At 36.2% G+C, this 18,441-nt stretch overlaps 2 protein-coding genes across 13 annotated transcripts in view; one reads left to right on the top strand and one right to left on the bottom strand.

Moving 5' to 3' along the window:
• LOC136043738 (orphan steroid hormone receptor 2-like) overlaps positions 1 to 18,441 on the bottom strand; it is a 302,790-nt gene that overhangs the window by 70,290 nt on the left and 214,059 nt on the right. The window lies entirely within an intron of this gene.
• The window catches only part of LOC136043737 (orphan steroid hormone receptor 2-like), a 97,265-nt gene that overhangs the window by 53,644 nt on the left and 25,180 nt on the right, over positions 1 to 18,441 (top strand). For all 5 annotated transcript variants that reach the window (XM_065728648.1, XM_065728650.1, XM_065728651.1 and 2 more), the window contains 2 exons: positions 5,171 to 5,254; positions 10,754 to 10,837. In XM_065728648.1, coding sequence (XP_065584720.1) covers positions 5,171 to 5,254; positions 10,754 to 10,837 — 168 coding nt within the window. The remainder of the gene's footprint in view (positions 1 to 5,170; positions 5,255 to 10,753; positions 10,838 to 18,441) is intronic.

The following is an 18,441-nucleotide window of genomic DNA, read 5'->3' as shown; positions in this document are numbered from 1 at the left end:
CAAAATTCACATTTTCTGATGATCTAAATTTCATTAAAACTGAACTTTTCTATCTCTAGCACAAACCGGGAGAAGCTAAATAGTTTTTCTGGGGTTTCCAGGAAAGTAGGTATCAGCTTTCACTTTTTCGTCGTTTATTCGGATCTTTTATCCAAAGAAGTTTATAGAGGACGAAATACAACCATTGTTTAAGGTACTGCATCGCGATAAAAAATAAAAAAAAATCCGAGTGAAAGTTCTCTGCCCTTTGATAGTGCCATTTTAAGGCAGCCAATTCACCGATGTAATATGACAATTTCAACTAGATGGGAAGACTAAAAACCTGTCTAAAATACATGACTGACATAACCGGACCGGATCTGCTCTCTTTGGTGGATTTGGGGGGGGGCGTAATTTTGAAAATTGAGGTATTTGTAACTTACGAAAGGATGACCAGATCTTGATGAAATTTGATATTTAGAAGGTTCTTGTGCTTTAAAGCTCAAATTTTAAATTCCGACCAGATCCTGTGCCATTGGGGGGAGTTAGAGGGGGAAATTGGAATTCTCGGAAAACGTGAAAATTGGCGTATTTTTTTTTTACGAATAGGTGGTCAGATCTTAATTAAATTTGATATTTAGAAGGAATTCATGTCTCAGAGCTCTTGTTTCAAATCCCGACCAGATCTTTTGACATTGGGGGAGGTGGAGGGGGAAATCTTGGAAAACACTTGGAGTGGAGGAATCTGGATGAAGCTTGCTGGATGGAATAAGCAAATGTCTTTGATACGTGATTGACGGAACCATACTAGATTCGCTCTCTTTGGGGGAGTTGGGGGAGGGGTTCAGTGATTTGGCGAGTTTGGTGCTTCTGGACGTGCTTGGACGACGAAAATTGGTAGGCGTGTCAGGGAGCTGCATAAATTGACTTGATAAAGTCGTTTTACCAGGTTCGACTATCTGAGGGGCTAAAGGGAGAGGAAAAATTAGAAAAAAATAGGTATTTATAACTTACGAGTGGGTGATCGGATCTTAATGAATTTTGATATTTAGAACGACATCGTGACTCAGAGCTCTTATTTTAAATCCTGACCGGCATTAAGCCTCTTATTTTCCTTGTTAAATCTATCTATTGATTCATAGAATTTTGTTAGAGCTCATACCATATGATCTCTTAGCTCTTGTTGTGTTTTTTTCCATGGGTGATCATATCAACCCAGTGGTCCTAGAATGTCACGAGAGGGCCCATTCATACGGAAATTAAAAGTTTTAGTGCCCTTTCGAAGTGATCAAACAAATTGGAGGGAAACTAGGCCCACTCTCGTGCTCATTTTTTCCTAAAGTCACCAGTTCAAATTTCCAGATAGCCATCTTGTTCAGCGTAGTTGAAAAATCTAATAACTGTATCTTAGAGGACGACTTAATCCATCACGGTCCCCGGGGAAGGGCTGCAAGCTATGAAACTTTGCCCATTGTTTACATATAGCATTGGTTATTAGGAAATACATAAAAGTTTTCAAGGTGATTTTTTTCTGATGGGGGGGGGGGCTTACGTGGGTGAATTTTTTCATGGGGGAAGATAATTTTCATGAAGGAAGTGCTGGATTTCCCAGTATTATTTAAAAACAACCATAAATTAAATAAAAAAAAAAGTGTTTTCGACTTAAAGCAAGGAGCTACATTACAACTTAAAACGAACAGAAGTTATTACTTATATGAGGGGTTTCACCCTTTCGTCAATACCTCGCTCTTTAAGCTGTAGTAGTTTTAGTAATTTCAAAAAAGCTATTTATTCTAATTAGACGGCCTTTGTGATTTAGGGGTCATTCTTAAAGAATTGGAACAAAATTCGAACTTCAGAGCACCAAATTTGTGTTTGTTTTGTTTAATGAATAATCGAATTGGAAACTATTGAATCCACTGATAGAAGTATATTGTCCATCGGCTGCAAGTTGCAGTTGCAGACCTGTCGCAAAACCCAATGCTTCAAGGGGAATATAAACCTTAAGGCAGTTTGAAAATACTGTGAAATATATATTCAGCTTTAGTTGTGTAAAATCGTTCCGATATACTCAAATACTCCTATTTGAAGAAAAATGGTAAGAAACGGTGGCGTACCTTTGGACCTTGAAATTAATCATCATCATTGCTATTAATTATCATTGAATCATTAATTCTATTCTTTTTTTTTTTTTTTTTTTTTTTTTTTTTTTTTTTTTTTTTTTTTTTTTTTTACATGCTGCCCAAGATTCTGAGTAGTGCAGGTACCGATCTCCTGACCCTTTGTCTTTGGCTGGGAGTACAATGTGTGGTTGTGGGCAAATCCGGCACTTCCCGTATTTACCCCCCCCCCCAGATTTCTCCAGGTACCCATTTAGAGCTGGGTCGACTCTGGCTGAGCTTAGAGAGTCACACCGCTGACTTCCGTCCCAAACCAACTAACCAGCGACACCTGGACTTGAACAACTGTCCTCACGGAGAAAGGATTAAAATGGTTATGATTACTCATAATTAAAATTCACATTAAAGCTAGTTGAGTAATGAATCAACATTGCTCACCACTATTAATTTATGCTAAAACAGTATAAAAGACTCGACGATTAAAACTGCTAAAGCTCAGAATACAAATGTAGGCTTGGCATCAAAGGCCGGGGGTGAGAATTCAACAGCAAGTATTGCCAACGAAGAATCGTTCGAAAAACAAAGAGCAGTAATAAAGACAACACATAGCCATTCTTTTAAAGGTTGTTTACCAGATCACTGATGACGTGCCCACCAGTAGAGATTTTAAGCCTTATAATTTTTTTTTTTTGGGGGGGGGGTGGGTAAGGTATGCCATAGGAGTTTAACATTACAAAATAAAAGGGATTTAAAATGAGATATCAGAAGAACTGGGAATTTGAGGAAGCTGCCCTCCTGCCCAGGTCTAGCACCATCACTGGTATCTAATAGGGTTTTGAGAACAGAAATGAATTTGGACCTATCAAATAAAACCTGAATTTATATTTTAAAATTTGGTGAACTGGCAAAAACAGAACCAGGGCAAAACAGAATTTTCGAAATATTAAGTTCCTAAATATTTAAAGTGTTTTAAAAACTTTTTAAAGGTAGTAAAACTGAATTAATAATCAAATTTGGAAGCTGCTTAGCCTTATAAATATCCTAAACTATAAAACAAGAAGCAACATACAATGAATAGCCCCAGGAAACCAAAATTACGTCAAAATTATCTATTGCTTTTTTTTAGTGACACTAACCAAAGCTCAACAAATTAAAGTGAATGTGGGACCGTCAGAGTAGCTTATCCTTTGCTAGAACCAAAAAAAAAATTGATAAAGGATTGCTAACGTATGACCAACTGCCTAGGAATTTACTAGTCTAATGTTCCAAGAACTTCTAAAAGTTATAAACACGTTTCGAAAAAGTCTCTGAAGGACCTTATACAAGAGGTCCTACAAGAGCTTTAGGGTCTTATATTCCTTGAAAAGGAAAAACTGGTAAGAACTACCAAGAGCTAGTAAGAACTATCAAGTGCTAGCAAGAACTAATATGAACTATCCAGAAATTTAGGCATAATACTTTAATTCAAGCACGAGTTCTTTGACTTGTTTCGAAACATTTTTATAATTCTTTCATTAATATTTTGTTCTCCCGGACACGATATTCGAATTTAATATATAAAGAAACAAATTAAAAAAATTGGTTCGGGAAGGGTGAGTAGTCACTAATTTAACCAAATATTAGTTTTAAAAAACCTTTTTAAAGACAAGTAAAGGGTAATGACATTTAGACCTGAATGATCAACACCGTCAGATTTAGCTGATTGCTCCCATTTACAAGAAGAGCCCCTCTAAAGATGAGGGTTCTTTGTCCTAATAAATATCTTTTCTTTTGTAACTTCCCAAACCAAAATTACCGTCACCTTACACCAGAATTCTGGTAGCTTCACTGACATCATGTTACACCATTTACACCAGAACATGACATCATGTAATATGTTTCAGCCATGATAAAGCTAATTTACGAGAAATTTGGCAAATATGTTAACCAAGATTTGTAAATTTACCCAATTGTCCTTGCAATATTCAAATTAATCTAGGAAAAAAGAATTGTCACTGAAGAGAACATGCGTTCTAAATCCCTGTTGCTTTTATTGTGATTTTACAACCAAACATCAGTTTCATGATAGGTCTTAAACGAGTATTACTACAACCTTCCTAATAACAAATTTACAATATTTTGCAAATTTACTAAGCAGGAATTTTAGCTAACTAAATTTCCTTTTTAATGTTCAAGTTAATCAAGGAAAAATTTAATAAATTAAGTTTACAGGAATTACAATAAATTATGCTGTAAATATAATGGCATTGGGTAGAATTGTTAAATTTACAATTAAATTAGTAAATAGTAGAAATTTTAAGTAAAATTTGGTAAATAATACTAGTTTTAAGTAAAATTAGTTAATCTCAAGATATTAGAATTTCATCTAGACCAATTCTACAAATCTACTAGTTTCTAAAAAAAAATCACAAAGGTCTGGATAGGATTAGCACAATTGCACAGGTCCACTTGTACTATCTGTTGGTAAAAATCAGAGCTGTGGAGTCGGAGTCGTGGAGTCCTAAATTTTTGCTGAGTGAAGTCGAGTCAGAGTTGGAGTCGGTATATTGAAAATATGTGGAGTCGGAGTCGGTTATAACTTATGAACTCTAGTTAAATGAAGCTTTAAAACAGGGCTGTGGAGTCGGAGTTTTAGTAACTTTTTGCTAAATGAAGTCGGAGTTGATATATTGAAAAATGTCTGGAGTCCGAGTCGGTTAAAACTTATAGCGAATCCACAGTCTTGGTAAAAATATAAATAACTTTTACAGTGTAGTGTAGGCGATCATAGCGGATTGAGGAAAAAAGAGCCATCTATATTACGTTTTCAAAAATCATCTTTTTTGGTCTTCGACAATATATTCTTGTTTTACCTGTCAAGTCCTGTTTAACTTGTCTACGTCTTGCTTAGCTTTGTTGACTTGAATACACGTTTACTCACTCAGTTTGTTGCCGTTAAATCTTTGTTATCGCATTTTTCATGAAGTAAACTAATTCAGTTAATAACCTAAATTTTTGACTATACAATTTAGTTTCTATAATGTATTGATTCAGTTTATATGTTGAAATAATTGGCATTATTTTAATTTTAGATTCTTCTTTTCCTAATGGTCGTTTACATACTTTACAAAATATGCCCACGTATCTCAATTCAATGAATGATGGTGGTGTTATGGGTAAGCTTTATTTTATATCTATTGCAGTCCTTTTCAAACCATTTTAATAAGTTTTTATGAGGTCCTATTTCTTATTGGGTTTATTTAACATAGACAATTAATGATGGTTTATTTTCAGGAAATTCTCAATTCCCAAATTGGATCTCTTTAAATATGTCCTCGAAACTCATATGTCAGATTTTTATGTCTCGGAAGTTAGATTTTGTACTTTTGATGTATTCTTAAGAGAGAGCCTCATCCACCCCACAAAGAACTAGCAATCAAAACTCACTAGAATTAAAAGAATAAATCAAGGAACAATTTTCTATGGATGGGTATTGCCCTGGAATGAACAGCGGAGAAAGTTTTTATGAAGGGATTCCCCCATCCACGAACAAAAAAAAAACATTATTCAAAAATCTTTTCATGGTTTTCGGATAAGAATTGAGAAAATACTCATACGCGTAGGCTAAAGTGTAAGATAGTTGCAGAAAAAAAGTACTGTTGTTCGTCCCTACACTGTCTATAGTTCAGGGTTGTACCCGGCTTATTCTTCCTAGGAAATTACCCCTTCCCATGAAAAGTTCCAACCACACATAAAATTAAGCAGCCATAAACAAATAAAATAATGAAAAAATAAAGAATTTTGGATTGCCCTAACTATATTCCAAAATAAAGGTGGAATATGTGGTGCAGAATACTTGTGGATAACCCATGATCCGTGGGTCACCGTGGAGTAGCCTGAGATGTTTTTTAATAGTTTTTTGTAACATATGAAGTTAAAAAGATAAACTTTGAGTAAAAAACCTTAAATGAAGTCTCAATTTATTTAAATTATTATAAAGTTTATGTACGCATCGTAATTATTTTCTTTATATAATTTCTCGTATTACACTAAAGGACTGTTGTAAATTGAAGATTGCTGGCCCAATCCTCCCTTTTGTATTCACATTGTGGTTGATTTTGACCCGGAGCTGAAGTTTTGAAGTATTTATTTTCGCATTTTTATTTTATTTTAAGTCCCCGTGTTTGGGTTTCTGGGGATTGGGTTATCATAGTTGGTAAGGTAAAGGTTAACACTGGAGCTATGGTCAAGGGTATATCCAGGTTTTTTGTTGGGGGGGGGGGGATTTAAATAGAAACTTTACGAAACACAAACAATTTATTTATTCGACTTTTTTACCTTGTGACGAGGCAGAAGTTTTTTTGGGGAGGGAGTCCAAACTTGGTACTCCCTCCCTGGATAAGGTCTTGGATTTGGGGAAGATATTGACCCTGAAGGCAAACTTACTAGATATTTCAGAGTTTTTGGACAAAATAAATTCAATATCATAGGGATTAGAAGATGGACAGATAGCAGAAAAAGAGCAAAGGTGAGACAGATTGTCCTCAAGTAGCTTTCGGCCTATAGGGAAGGCACTAGAACTCAAGTCCCAGATACAGGATTGACATAACTGGAACGGATCTGCTCTCTTTGGGGTAGTTGGGGGGGGGGGTAATTCTAAAAATTAGAACAAAATGACGTATTTTCAACATACGAAGGAGCGATCGGATCCTCATGAAACTTCATATTTAGAAGGACCTGGTAACCCAGATCTCTTATTTTAAATCTGAACCGAATCCAGCGTAATTGGGGGGGAGGGGAGTTGGGGGACCGAAAATCGAAAACCGAGACCGAAAACCGGTTAGATCAGAATGAAACTAGATGGGAAGAATAAAAATCTGTCTAAGATACGTGACTGACATAACCGGACCAGATCCGCTCTCTTTGGTGGAGTTGGGGGGGGGGGGGTGCGTAATTTTGAAAATTGAGGTATTTGTAACTTACAAAAGGGTGACCAAATCTTGATGAAATTTGATATTTAGAAGGATCTTGTGCTTTAAAGCTCCAATTTTAAGTTCCGACCAGGTCCTGTGCCATTGGGGGGAGTTGGAGGGGGAAATTGGAATTCTCGGAAAATGTGAAAATTGGGGTCTTTTTATTTTATGAAAAGGTGGTCAGATCTTAATGAAATTGGATATTTAGAAGGAATTCATGTCTCAGAGCTCTTATTTCAAATCCTGACCAGATCTTTTGACTTTGGGGAGAGGTGGAGGGGGAAATCCTGGAAAACACTTGGAGTGGAGGAATCGGGATGAAGCTTGCTGGATAGAATAAGCAAATGTCCTTGATACGTGATTGACGGAACCATACTAGATTCGCTCTCTTTGGGGGAGTTGGGGGAGGGGTTCAGTGATTTGGCGAGTTCGGTGCTTCTGGACGTGCTAGGACGATGAAAATTGGTAGGCGTGTCAGGGAGCTGCACAAATTGACTTGATAAAGCCGTTTTCCCAGATTCGACTATCTGGGAGGTTAAAGGGAGAGGAAAATTTAGAAAAAATTAAGTATTATAACTTACGAGTGGGTGATCGGGTCTTAATGAATTTTGATATTTAAAAGGACATCGTGACTCAGAGCTCTTATTTTAAATCCTGACCGGAATTAAGCCTCTTATTTTCCTTTTTAAATCAATCTATTGATTCATAGAATTTTGTTAGAGCTCATACCATATGATCTCTTGGCTCTTAGCTCTTCTTGCCTCGTCACAAGTGCCATATGAACTCTTAGCTCTTGTTGTGTTTTGTTCCATGGGTGATTATATCAACCCAGTGGTCCTAGAATGTCACGAGAGGGCCCATTCATACGGAAATTAAAAGTTCTAGTGCCCTTTAGAAGTGATCAAACAAATTGGAGGGAAACTAGGCCCACTCTCGTGCTCATGTTTTCCTAAAGTCACCAGTTCAAATTTCCAGATAGCCATCTTGTTCAGCGTGGTCGAAAAATCTAATAACTATGTCTTAGAGGACAACTTAATCCATCACGGTCCCCGGGGAAGGGCTGCAAGCTATGAACTTTGCCCATTGTTTATATATAGTATTGGTTATTGGGAAATATACAAAAGTTTTCAAGGTGATTTTTTCTGATGGGGGGGGGGGGTGGGCTTATGTGGGTGGATTTTTTCATGGGGGAAGATAATTTTCATGAAGGAGGTGCTGGATTTCCCAGCATTATTTGAAAACAACCATAAATTAAATAAAAGAAAAAAAAACAAGTGTTTTCAACTGAAAGCAAGGAGCTACATTACAGCTTAAAACGAACAGAAGTTATTACTTATATGAGGGGTTTTGCCCTTTCGTCAATACCTCGCTCTTTGAGCTGTAGTAGTTTTAGTAATTTCAAAAAAACTATTTATTCTAATTAAACGGCCTTTGTGATTTAGGGGTCATTCTTAAAGAATTGGAACAAAAATCCGAACTTCAGAGCACCAAATTTGTGTTTGCTTTGTTTGATGAATAATCGAATTGGAAACTATTGAATCCACTGTATAAGTATATTGTCCATCGGATGCAAGTTGTAGTAGAAGACTAGTCGCAAAACCCAATGCTTCAAGGGGAATATAAACCTTAAGGCAGTTCGAAAATACTGTGAAACATATATTCAGCTTTAGTTGTGTAAAATCGTTCCTATATACTCAAATACTCCTATTTGAAGAAAAATGGTAAGAAACGGTGGCTTACCTTTGGACCTTGACATTAAATAATCATCATTGCTATTAATTATCATTGAATCATTAATTCTATTTTTTTTTTTTTTTTTTTTTTTTTTTTTTTTTTTTTTTTTTTTTTTTTTTTTTTTTATACATGCTCCCCAAGATTCTGCGTAGTGCAGGTACCGATCTCCTGACTCTCTGTCTTTTGCCGGGAGTACAATGCGTGGTTGTGGGCAAATCCGGCGCTTCCCGTATTTACCCCCCCCCCCAGATTTCTCCAGGTACCCATTTAGAGCTGGGTCGACTCTGGCTGAGCTTAGAGAGTCACACCGCTGACTTCCGTCCCAAACCAACTAACCAGCGACACCTGGACTTGAACAACTGTCCTCACGGAGAAAGGATTAAAATGGTTATGATTACTCATAATTAAAATTCACATTAAAGCTAGTTGAGTAATGAATCAACATTGCTCACCACTATTAATTTATGCTAAAACAGTATAAAAGACTCGACGATTAAAACTGCTAAAGCTCAGAATACAAATGTAGGCTTGGCATCAAAGGCCGGGGGTGAGAATTCAACAGCAAGTATTGCCAACGAAGAATCGTTCGAAAAACAAAGAGCAGTAATAAAGACAACACATAGCCATTCTTTTAAAGGTTGTTTACCAGATCACTGATGACGTACCCACCAGTAGAGATTTTAAGCCTTATAATTTTTTTTTGGGGGGGGTGGGTAAGGTATGTCATGGGAGTTTAAAATTACAAAATAAAAGGGATTTAAAATGAGATATCAGAAGAACTGGGAATTTGAGGAAGCTGCCCTCCTGCCCAGGTCTAGCACCATCACTGGTATCTAATAGGGTTTTGAGAACAGAAATGAATTTGGACCTATCAAATAAAACCTGAATTTATATTTAAAATTTGTTGAACTGGCAAAAACAGAACCAGGGCTAAACAGAATTTTCGAAATATTAAGTTCCTAAATATTTAAAGTGTTTTAAAAACTTTTTAAAGGTAGTAAAACTGAATTAATAATCAAATTTGGAAGCTGCTTAGCCTTATAAATATGCTAAACTATGAAACAAGAAGCAACATACAATGAATAGCCCCAGGAAACCAAAATTACGTCAAAATTATCTATTGCTTTTTTTTAGTGACACTAACCAAAGCTCAACAAATTAAAGTGAATGTGGGACCGTCAGAGTAGCTTATCCTTTGCTAGAACCAAAAAAAAATTGATAAAGGATTGCTAACGTATGACCAACTGCCTAGGAATTTACTAGTCTAATGTTCCAAGAACTTCTAAAAGTTATAAACACGTTTCGAAAAAGTCTATGAAGGACCTTATACAAGAGGTCCTACAAGAGCTGTAGGGTCTTACATTCCTTGAAAAGGAAAAACTGGTAAGAACTACCAAGAGCTAGCAAGAACTAATATGAACTATCCAGAAATTTAGGCATAATACTTTAATTCAAGCACGAGTTCTTTGACTTGTTTCGAAACATTTTTATAATTCTTTCATTAATATTTTGTTCTCCCGGACACGATATTCGAATTTAATATATAAAGAAACAAATTAAAAAAAATTGGTTCGGGAAGGGTGAGTAGTCACTAATTTAATTATAAAATATCACTAATTATAGGAAAAATATAAATAACTTTTACAGTGTAGTCTAGGCGATCATAGCGGATTGAGGAAAAAAGAGCCATCTATATTACGTTTTCAAAAATCATCTTTTTTGGTCTTCGACAATATATTCTTGTTTTACCTGTCAAGTCCTGTTTAACTTGTCTACGTCTTGCTTAGCTTTGTTGACTTGAATACACGTTTACTCACTCAGTTTGTTGCCGTTAAATCTGTGTTATCGCATTTTTCATGAAGTCAACTAATTCAGTTAATAACCTAAATTTTTGACTATACAATTTAGTTTCTATAATATATTGATTCAGTTTGTATGTTGAAATAATTGGCATTATTTTAATTTTAGATTCTTCTTTTCCTAATGGTCGTTTACATACTTTACAAAATATGCCCACGTATCTCAATTCAATGAATGATGGTGGTGTTATGGGTAAGCTTTATTTTATATCTATTGCAGTCCTTTTCAAACCATTTTAATAAGTTTTTATGAGGTCCGATTTCTTATTGGGTTTATTTAACATAGACAATTAATGATGGTTTATTTTCAGGAAATTCTCAATTCCCAAATTGGATCTCTTTAAATATGTCCTCGAAACTCATATGTCAGATTTTTATGTCTCGGAAGTTAGATTTTGCACTTTTGATGTATTCTTAAGAGAGAGCCTCATCCACCCCACAAAGAACTAGCAATCAAAACTCACTAGAATTAAAAGAATAAATCAAGGAACAATTTTCTATGGATGGGTATTGCCCTGGAATGAACAGCGGAGAAAGTTTTTATGAAGGGATTCCCCCATCCACGAACAAAAAAAAAACATTATTCAAAAATCTTTTCATGGTTTTCGGATAAGAATTGAGAAAATACTCATACGCGTAGGCTAAAGTGTAAGATAGTTGCAGAAAAAAAGTACTGTTGTTTGACCCTACACTGTCTATAGTTCAGGGTTGTACCCGGCTTATTCTTCCTAGGAAATTACCTCTTCCCATGAAAAGTTCCAACCACACATAAAATTAAGCAGCCATAAACATATGAAATAATGAAAAAATAAAGAATTTTGGATTGCCCTACCTATATTCCAAAATAAGGTGAAATATGTGGTGCAGAATACTTGTGGATAACCCATGATCCGTGGGTCACCCTGGAGTAGCATGAGATGTTTTTTAATAGTTTTTTGTAACATATGAAGTTAAAAAGATAAACTTTGAGTAAAAAACCTTAAATGAAGTCTCAATTTATTTAAATTATTATAAAGTTTATGTACGCATCGTAATTATTTTCTTTATATAATTTCTCGTATTACACTAAAGGACTGTTGTAAATTGAAGATTGCTGGCCCAATCCTCCCTTTTGTATTCACATTGTGGTTGATTTTGACCCGGAGCTGAAGTTTTGAAGTATTTATTTTCGCATTTTTATTTTATTTTAAGTCCCCGTGTTTGGGTTTCTGGGGATTGGGTTATCATAGTTGGTAAGATAAAGGTTAACACTGGAGCTATGGTCAAGGGTATATCCAGGTTTTTTGTTGGGGGGGGGGGGGGTTAAATAGAAACTTTACGAAAAACAAACCATTTATTTATTCGACTTTTTTACCTTGTGACGAGGCAGAAGTTTTTTTTTGGGGAGGGGGTCCAAACTTGGTACTCCCTCCCTGGATAAGGTCTTGGATTTGGGGAAGATATTGACCCTGAAGGCGAACTTACTAGATATTTCAGAGTTTTTGGACAAAATAAATTCAATATCATAGGGATTAGAAGATGGACAGATAGCAGAAAAAGAGCAAAGGTGAGACAGATTGTCCTCAAGTAGCTTTTGGCCTATAGGGAAGGCACTAGAACTCTAGTCCTAGATACAGGATTGACATAACTGGAACGGATCTGCTCTCTTTGGGGTAGTTGGGGGGGGGTAATTCTAAAAATTAGAACAAAATGACGTATTTTCAACATACGAAGGAGCGATCGGATCCTCATGAAACTTCATATTTAGAAGGACCTGGTAACCCAGATCTCTTATTTTAAATCTGAACCGAATCCAGCGTAATTGGGGGGGAGGGGAGTTGGGGGACCGAAAATCGAAAACCGAGACCGAAAACCGGTTAGATCAGAATGAAACTAGATGGGAAGAATAAAAATCTGTCTAAGATACGTGACTGACATAACCGGACCAGATCCGCTCTCTTTGGTGGAGTTGGGGGGGTGCGTAATTTTGAAAATTGAGGTATTTGTAACTTACGAAAGGGTGACCAAATCTTGATGAAATTTGACATTTAGAAGGATCTTGTGCTTTAAAGCTCCAATTTTAAATTCCGACCAGGTCCTGTGCCATTTCGGGGAGTTGGAGGGTAAAATTGGAATTCTCGGAAAATGTGAAAATTGGGGTCTTTTTATTTTACGAAAAGGTGGTCAGATCTTAATGAAATTGGATATTTAGAAGGAATTCATGTCTCAGAGCTCTTATTTCAAATCCTGACCAGATCTTTTGACTTTGGGGAGAGGTGGAGGGGGAAATCCTGGAAAACACTTGGAGTGGAGGAATCGGGATGAAGCTTGCTGGATGGAATAAGCAAATGTCCTTGATACGTGATTGACGGAACCATACTAGATTCGCTCTCTTTGGGGGAGTTGGGGGAGGGGTTCAGTGATTTGGCGAGTTTGGTGCTTCTAGACGTGCTAGGACGATGAAAATTGGTAGGCGTGTCAGGGAGCTGCACAAATTGACTTGATAAAGCCGTTTTCCCAGATTCGACTATCTGGGAGGTTAAAGAGAGAGGAATAATTAGAAAAAATTAAGTATTATAACTTACGAGTGGGTGATCGGGTCTTAATGAATTTTGATATTTAAAAGGAGATCGTGACTCAGAGCTCGTATTTTAAATCCTGACCGGAATTAAGCCTCTTATTTTCCTTTTTAAATCAATCTATTGATTCATAGAATTTTGTTAGAGCTCATACCATATGATCTCTTGGCTCTTAGCTCTTCTTGCCTCGTCACAAGTGCCATATGAACTCTTAGCTCTTGTTGCATTTTGTTCCATGGGTGATTATATCAACCCAGTGGTCCTAGAATGTCACGAGAGGGCCCATTCATACGGAAATTAAAAGTTCTAGTGCCCTTTTGAAGTGATCAAACAAACTGGAGGGAAACTAGGCCCACTCTCGTGCTCATTTTTTCCTAAAGTCACCAGTTCAAATTTCCAGATAGCCATCTTGTTCAGCGTAGTCGAAAAATCTAATAACTATGTCTTAGAGGACGACTTAATCCATCACGGTCCCCGGGGAAGGGCTGCAAGCTATAAACTTTGCCCATTGTTTAAATATAGTATTGGTTATTGGGAAATATACAAAAGTTTTCAAGGTGATTTTTTCTGATGGGGGGGGGGTGGGCTTACGTGGGTGGATTTTTTCATTGGGGAAGATAATTTTCATGAAGGAGGTGCTGGATTTCCCAGCATTATTTGAAAACAACCATAAATTAAATAAAAAAAAACAAAACAAGTGTTTTCAACTGAAAGCAAAGAGCTACATTACAACTTAAAACGAACAGAAGTTATTACTTATATGAGGGGTTTTGCCCTTTCGTCAATACCTCGCTCTTTAAGCTGTAGTAGTTTTAGTAATTTCAAAAAAACTATTTATTCTAATTAAACGGCCTTTGTGATTTAGGGGTCATTCTTAAAGAATTGGAACAAAAATCCGAACTTCAGAGCACCAAATTTGTGTTTGTTTTGTTTGATGAATAACTTACTAGATATTTCAGAGTTTTTGGACAAAATAAATTCAATATCATAGGGATTAGAAGATGGACAGATAGCAGAAAAAGAGCAAAGGTGAGACAGATTGTCCTCAAGTAGCTTTTGGCCTATAGGGAAGGCACTAGAACTCTAGTCCTAGATACAGGATTGACATAACTGGAACGGATCTGCTCTCTTTGGGGTAGTTGGGGGGGGGGTAATTCTAAAAATTAGAACAAAATGACGTATTTTCAACATACGAAGGAGCGATCGGATCCTCATGAAACTTCATATTTAGAAGGACCTGGTAACTCAGATCTCTTATTTTAAATCTCAACCGAATCCAGCGTAATTGGGGGGGAGGGGAGTTGGGGGACCGAAAATCTTAGTAAAAGTTAAAGCGGTTAGATCAGAATGAAACTAGATGGGAAGAATAAAAATCTGTCTAAGATACGTGACTGACATAACCGGACCAGATCCGCTCTCTTTGGTGGAGTTGGGGGGGTGCGTAATTTTGAAAATTGAGGTATTTGTAACTTACGAAAGGGTGACCAAATCTTGATGAAATTTGACATTTAGAAGGATCTTGTGCTTTAAAGCTCCAATTTTAAATTCCGACCAGGTCCTGTGCCATTTCGGGGAGTTGGAGGGTGAAATTGGAATTCTCGGAAAATGTGAAAATTGGGGTCTTTTTATTTTACGAAAAGGTGGTCAGATCTTAATGAAATTGGATATTTAGAAGGAATTCATGTCTCAGAGCTCTTATTTCAAATCCTGACCAGGTCTTTTGACTTTGGGGAGAGGTGGAGGGGGAAATCCTGGAAAACACTTGGAGTGGAGGAATCGGGATGAAGCTTGCTGGATGGAATAAGCAAATGTCCTTGATACGTGATTGACGGAACCATACTAGATTCGCTCTCTTTGGGGGAGTTGGGGGAGGGGTTCAGTGATTTGGCGAGTTTGGTGCTTCTAGACGTGCTAGGACGATGAAAATTGGTAGGCGTGTCAGGGAGCTGCACAAATTGACTTGATAAAGCCGTTTTCCCAGATTCGACTATCTGGGAGGTTAAAGAGAGAGGAATAATTAGAAAAAATTAAGTATTATAACTTACGAGTGGGTGATCGGGTCTTAATGAATTTTGATATTTAAAAGGAGATCGTGACTCAGAGCTCGTATTTTAAATCCTGACCGGAATTAAGCCTCTTATTTTCCTTTTTAAATCAATCTATTGATTCATAGAATTTTGTTAGAGCTCATACCATATGATCTCTTGGCTCTTAGCTCTTCTTGCCTCGTCACAAGTGCCATATGAACTCTTAGCTCTTGTTGCATTTTGTTCCATGGGTGATTATATCAACCCAGTGGTCCTAGAATGTCACGAGAGGGCCCATTCATACGGAAATTAAAAGTTCTAGTGCCCTTTTGAAGTGATCAAACAAACTGGAGGGAAACTAGGCCCACTCTCGTGCTCATTTTTTCCTAAAGTCACCAGTTCAAATTTCCAGATAGCCATCTTGTTCAGCGTAGTCGAAAAATCTAATAACTATGTCTTAGAGGACGACTTAATCCATCACGGTCCCCGGGGAAGGGCTGCAAGCTATAAACTTTGCCCATTGTTTAAATATAGTATTGGTTATTGGGAAATATACAAAAGTTTTCAAGGTGATTTTTTCTGATGGGGGGGGGGGGTGGGCTTACGTGGGTGGATTTTTTCATTGGGGAAGATAATTTTCATGAAGGAGGTGCTGGATTTCCCAGCATTATTTGAAAACAACCATAAATTAAATAAAAAAAAACAAAACAAGTGTTTTCAACTGAAAGCAAAGAGCTACATTACAACTTAAAACGAACAGAAGTTATTACTTATATGAGGGGTTTTGCCCTTTCGTCAATACCTCGCTCTTTAAGCTGTAGTAGTTTTAGTAATTTCAAAAAAACTATTTATTCTAATTAAACGGCCTTTGTGATTTAGGGGTCATTCTTAAAGAATTGGAACAAAAATCCGAACTTCAGAGCACCAAATTTGTGTTTGTTTTGTTTGATGAATAATCGAATTGGAAACTATTGAATCCACTGTATAAGTATATTGTCCATCGGCTGCAAGTTGTAGTAGAAGACTAGTCGCAAAACCCAATGCTTCAAGGGGAATATAAACCTTAAGGCAGTTCGAAAATACTGTGAAATATATATTCAGCTTTAGTTGTGTAAAATCGTTCCTATATACTCAAATACTCCTATTTGAAGAAAAATGGTAGGAAACGGTGGCTTACCTTTGGACCTTGACATTAAATAATCATCATTGCTATTAATTATCATTGAATCATTAATTTTTTTTTTTTTTTTTTTTTTTTTTTTTTTTTTTTTTTTTTTTTTTTTTTTTTTTTACACATTCTCCCCAAGATTCTGCGTAGTGCAGGTACCGATCTCCTGACTCTCTGTCTTTGGCCGGGAGTACAATGCGTGGTTGTGGGCAAATCCGGGGCTTCCCGTATTTACCCCCCCCCCAGATTTCTCCAGGTACCCATTTAGAGCTGGGTCGACTCTGGCTGAGCTTAGAGAGTCACACTGCTGACTTCCGTCCCAAACCAACTAACCAGCGACACCTTGACTTGAACAACTGTCCTCACGGAGAAAGGATTAAAATGGTTATGATTACTCATAATTAAAATTCACATTAAAGCTAGTTGAGTAATGAATCAACATTGCTCACCACTATTAATTTATGCTAAAACAGTATAAAAGACTCGACGATTAAAACTGCTAAAGCTCAGAATACAAATGTAGGCTTGGCATCAAAGGCCGGGGGTGAGAATTCAACAGCAAGTATTGCCAACGAAGAATCGTTCGAAAAACAAAGAGCAGTAATAAAGACAACACATAGCCATTCTTTTAAAGGTTGTTTACCAGATCCCTGATGACGTGCCCACCAGTAGAGATTTTAAGCCTTATAATTTTTTTTGGGGGGGGGTGGGTGGGTGGGTAAGGTATGCCATAGGAGTTTAAAATTACAAAATAAAAGGGATTTAAAATGAGATATCAGAAGAACTGGGAATTTGAGGAAGCTGCCCTCCTGCCCAGGTCTAGCACCATCACTGGTATCTAATAGGGTTTTGAGAACAGAAATGAATTTGGACCTATCAAATAAAACCTGAATTTATATTTAAAATTTGGTGAACTGGCAAAAACAGAACCAGGGCAAAACAGAATTTTCGAAATATTAAGTTCCTAAATATTTAAAGTGTTTTAAAAACTTTTTTTAAAACAAAAAATATTTAAATAAATAATATTAATTTTTTAATATTAAATATTTAAATATTTTTTTAAATATTTAAAGTGTTTTAAAGCTAATTTACGAGAAATTTGGCAAATATGTTAACCAAGATTTGTAAATTCACCCAATTGTCCTTGCAATATTCAAATTAATCTAGGAAAAAAGAATTGTCACTGAAGAGAACATGCGTTCTAAATCCCTGTTGCTTTTATTGTGATTTTACAACCAAACATCAGTTTCATGATAGGTCTTAAACGAGTATTACTACAACCTTCCTAATAACAAATTTACAATATTTTGCAAATTTACTAAGCAGGAATTTTAGCTAACTAAATTTCCTTTTTAATGTTCAAGTTAATCAAGGAAAAATTTAATAAATTAAGTTTACAGGAATTACAATAAATTATGCTGTAAATATAATGGCATTGGGTAGAATTGTTAAATTTACAATTAAATTAGTAAATAGTAGAAATTTTAAGTAAAATTTGGTAAATAATACTAGTTTTAAGTAAAATTAGTTAATCTCAAGATATTAGAATTTCATCTAGACCAATTCTACAAATCTACTAGTTTCTAAAAAAAAATCACAAAGGTCTGGATAGGATTAGCACAATTGCACAGGTCCACTTGTACTATCTGTTGGTAAAAATCAGAGCTGTGGAGTCGGAGTCGTGGAGTCCTAAATTTTTGCTGAGTGAAGTCGAGTCAGAGTTGGAGTCGGTATATTGAAAATATGTGGAGTCGGAATCGGTTAAAACTTATAGCGAATCCACAGTCTTGGTAAAAATATAAATAACTTTTACAGTGTAGTGTAGGCGATCATAGCGGATTGAGGAAAAAAGAACCATCTATATTACGTTTTCAAAAATCATCTTTTTTGGTCTTCGACAATATATTCTTGTTTTACCTATCAAGTCCTGTTTAACTTGTCTACGTCTTGCTTAGCTTTGTTGACTTGAATACACGTTTACTCACTCAGTTTGTTGCCGTTAAATCTTTGTTATTGCATTTTTCATGAAGTAAACTAATTCAGT

The sequence above is a fragment of the Artemia franciscana genome, unplaced genomic scaffold, assembly GCF_032884065.1.
Source record: "Artemia franciscana unplaced genomic scaffold, ASM3288406v1 Scaffold_898, whole genome shotgun sequence".
NCBI classification, from domain to species: domain Eukaryota; kingdom Metazoa; phylum Arthropoda; class Branchiopoda; order Anostraca; family Artemiidae; genus Artemia; species Artemia franciscana.
This window is presented reverse-complemented; position numbering and strand designations above follow the sequence as displayed.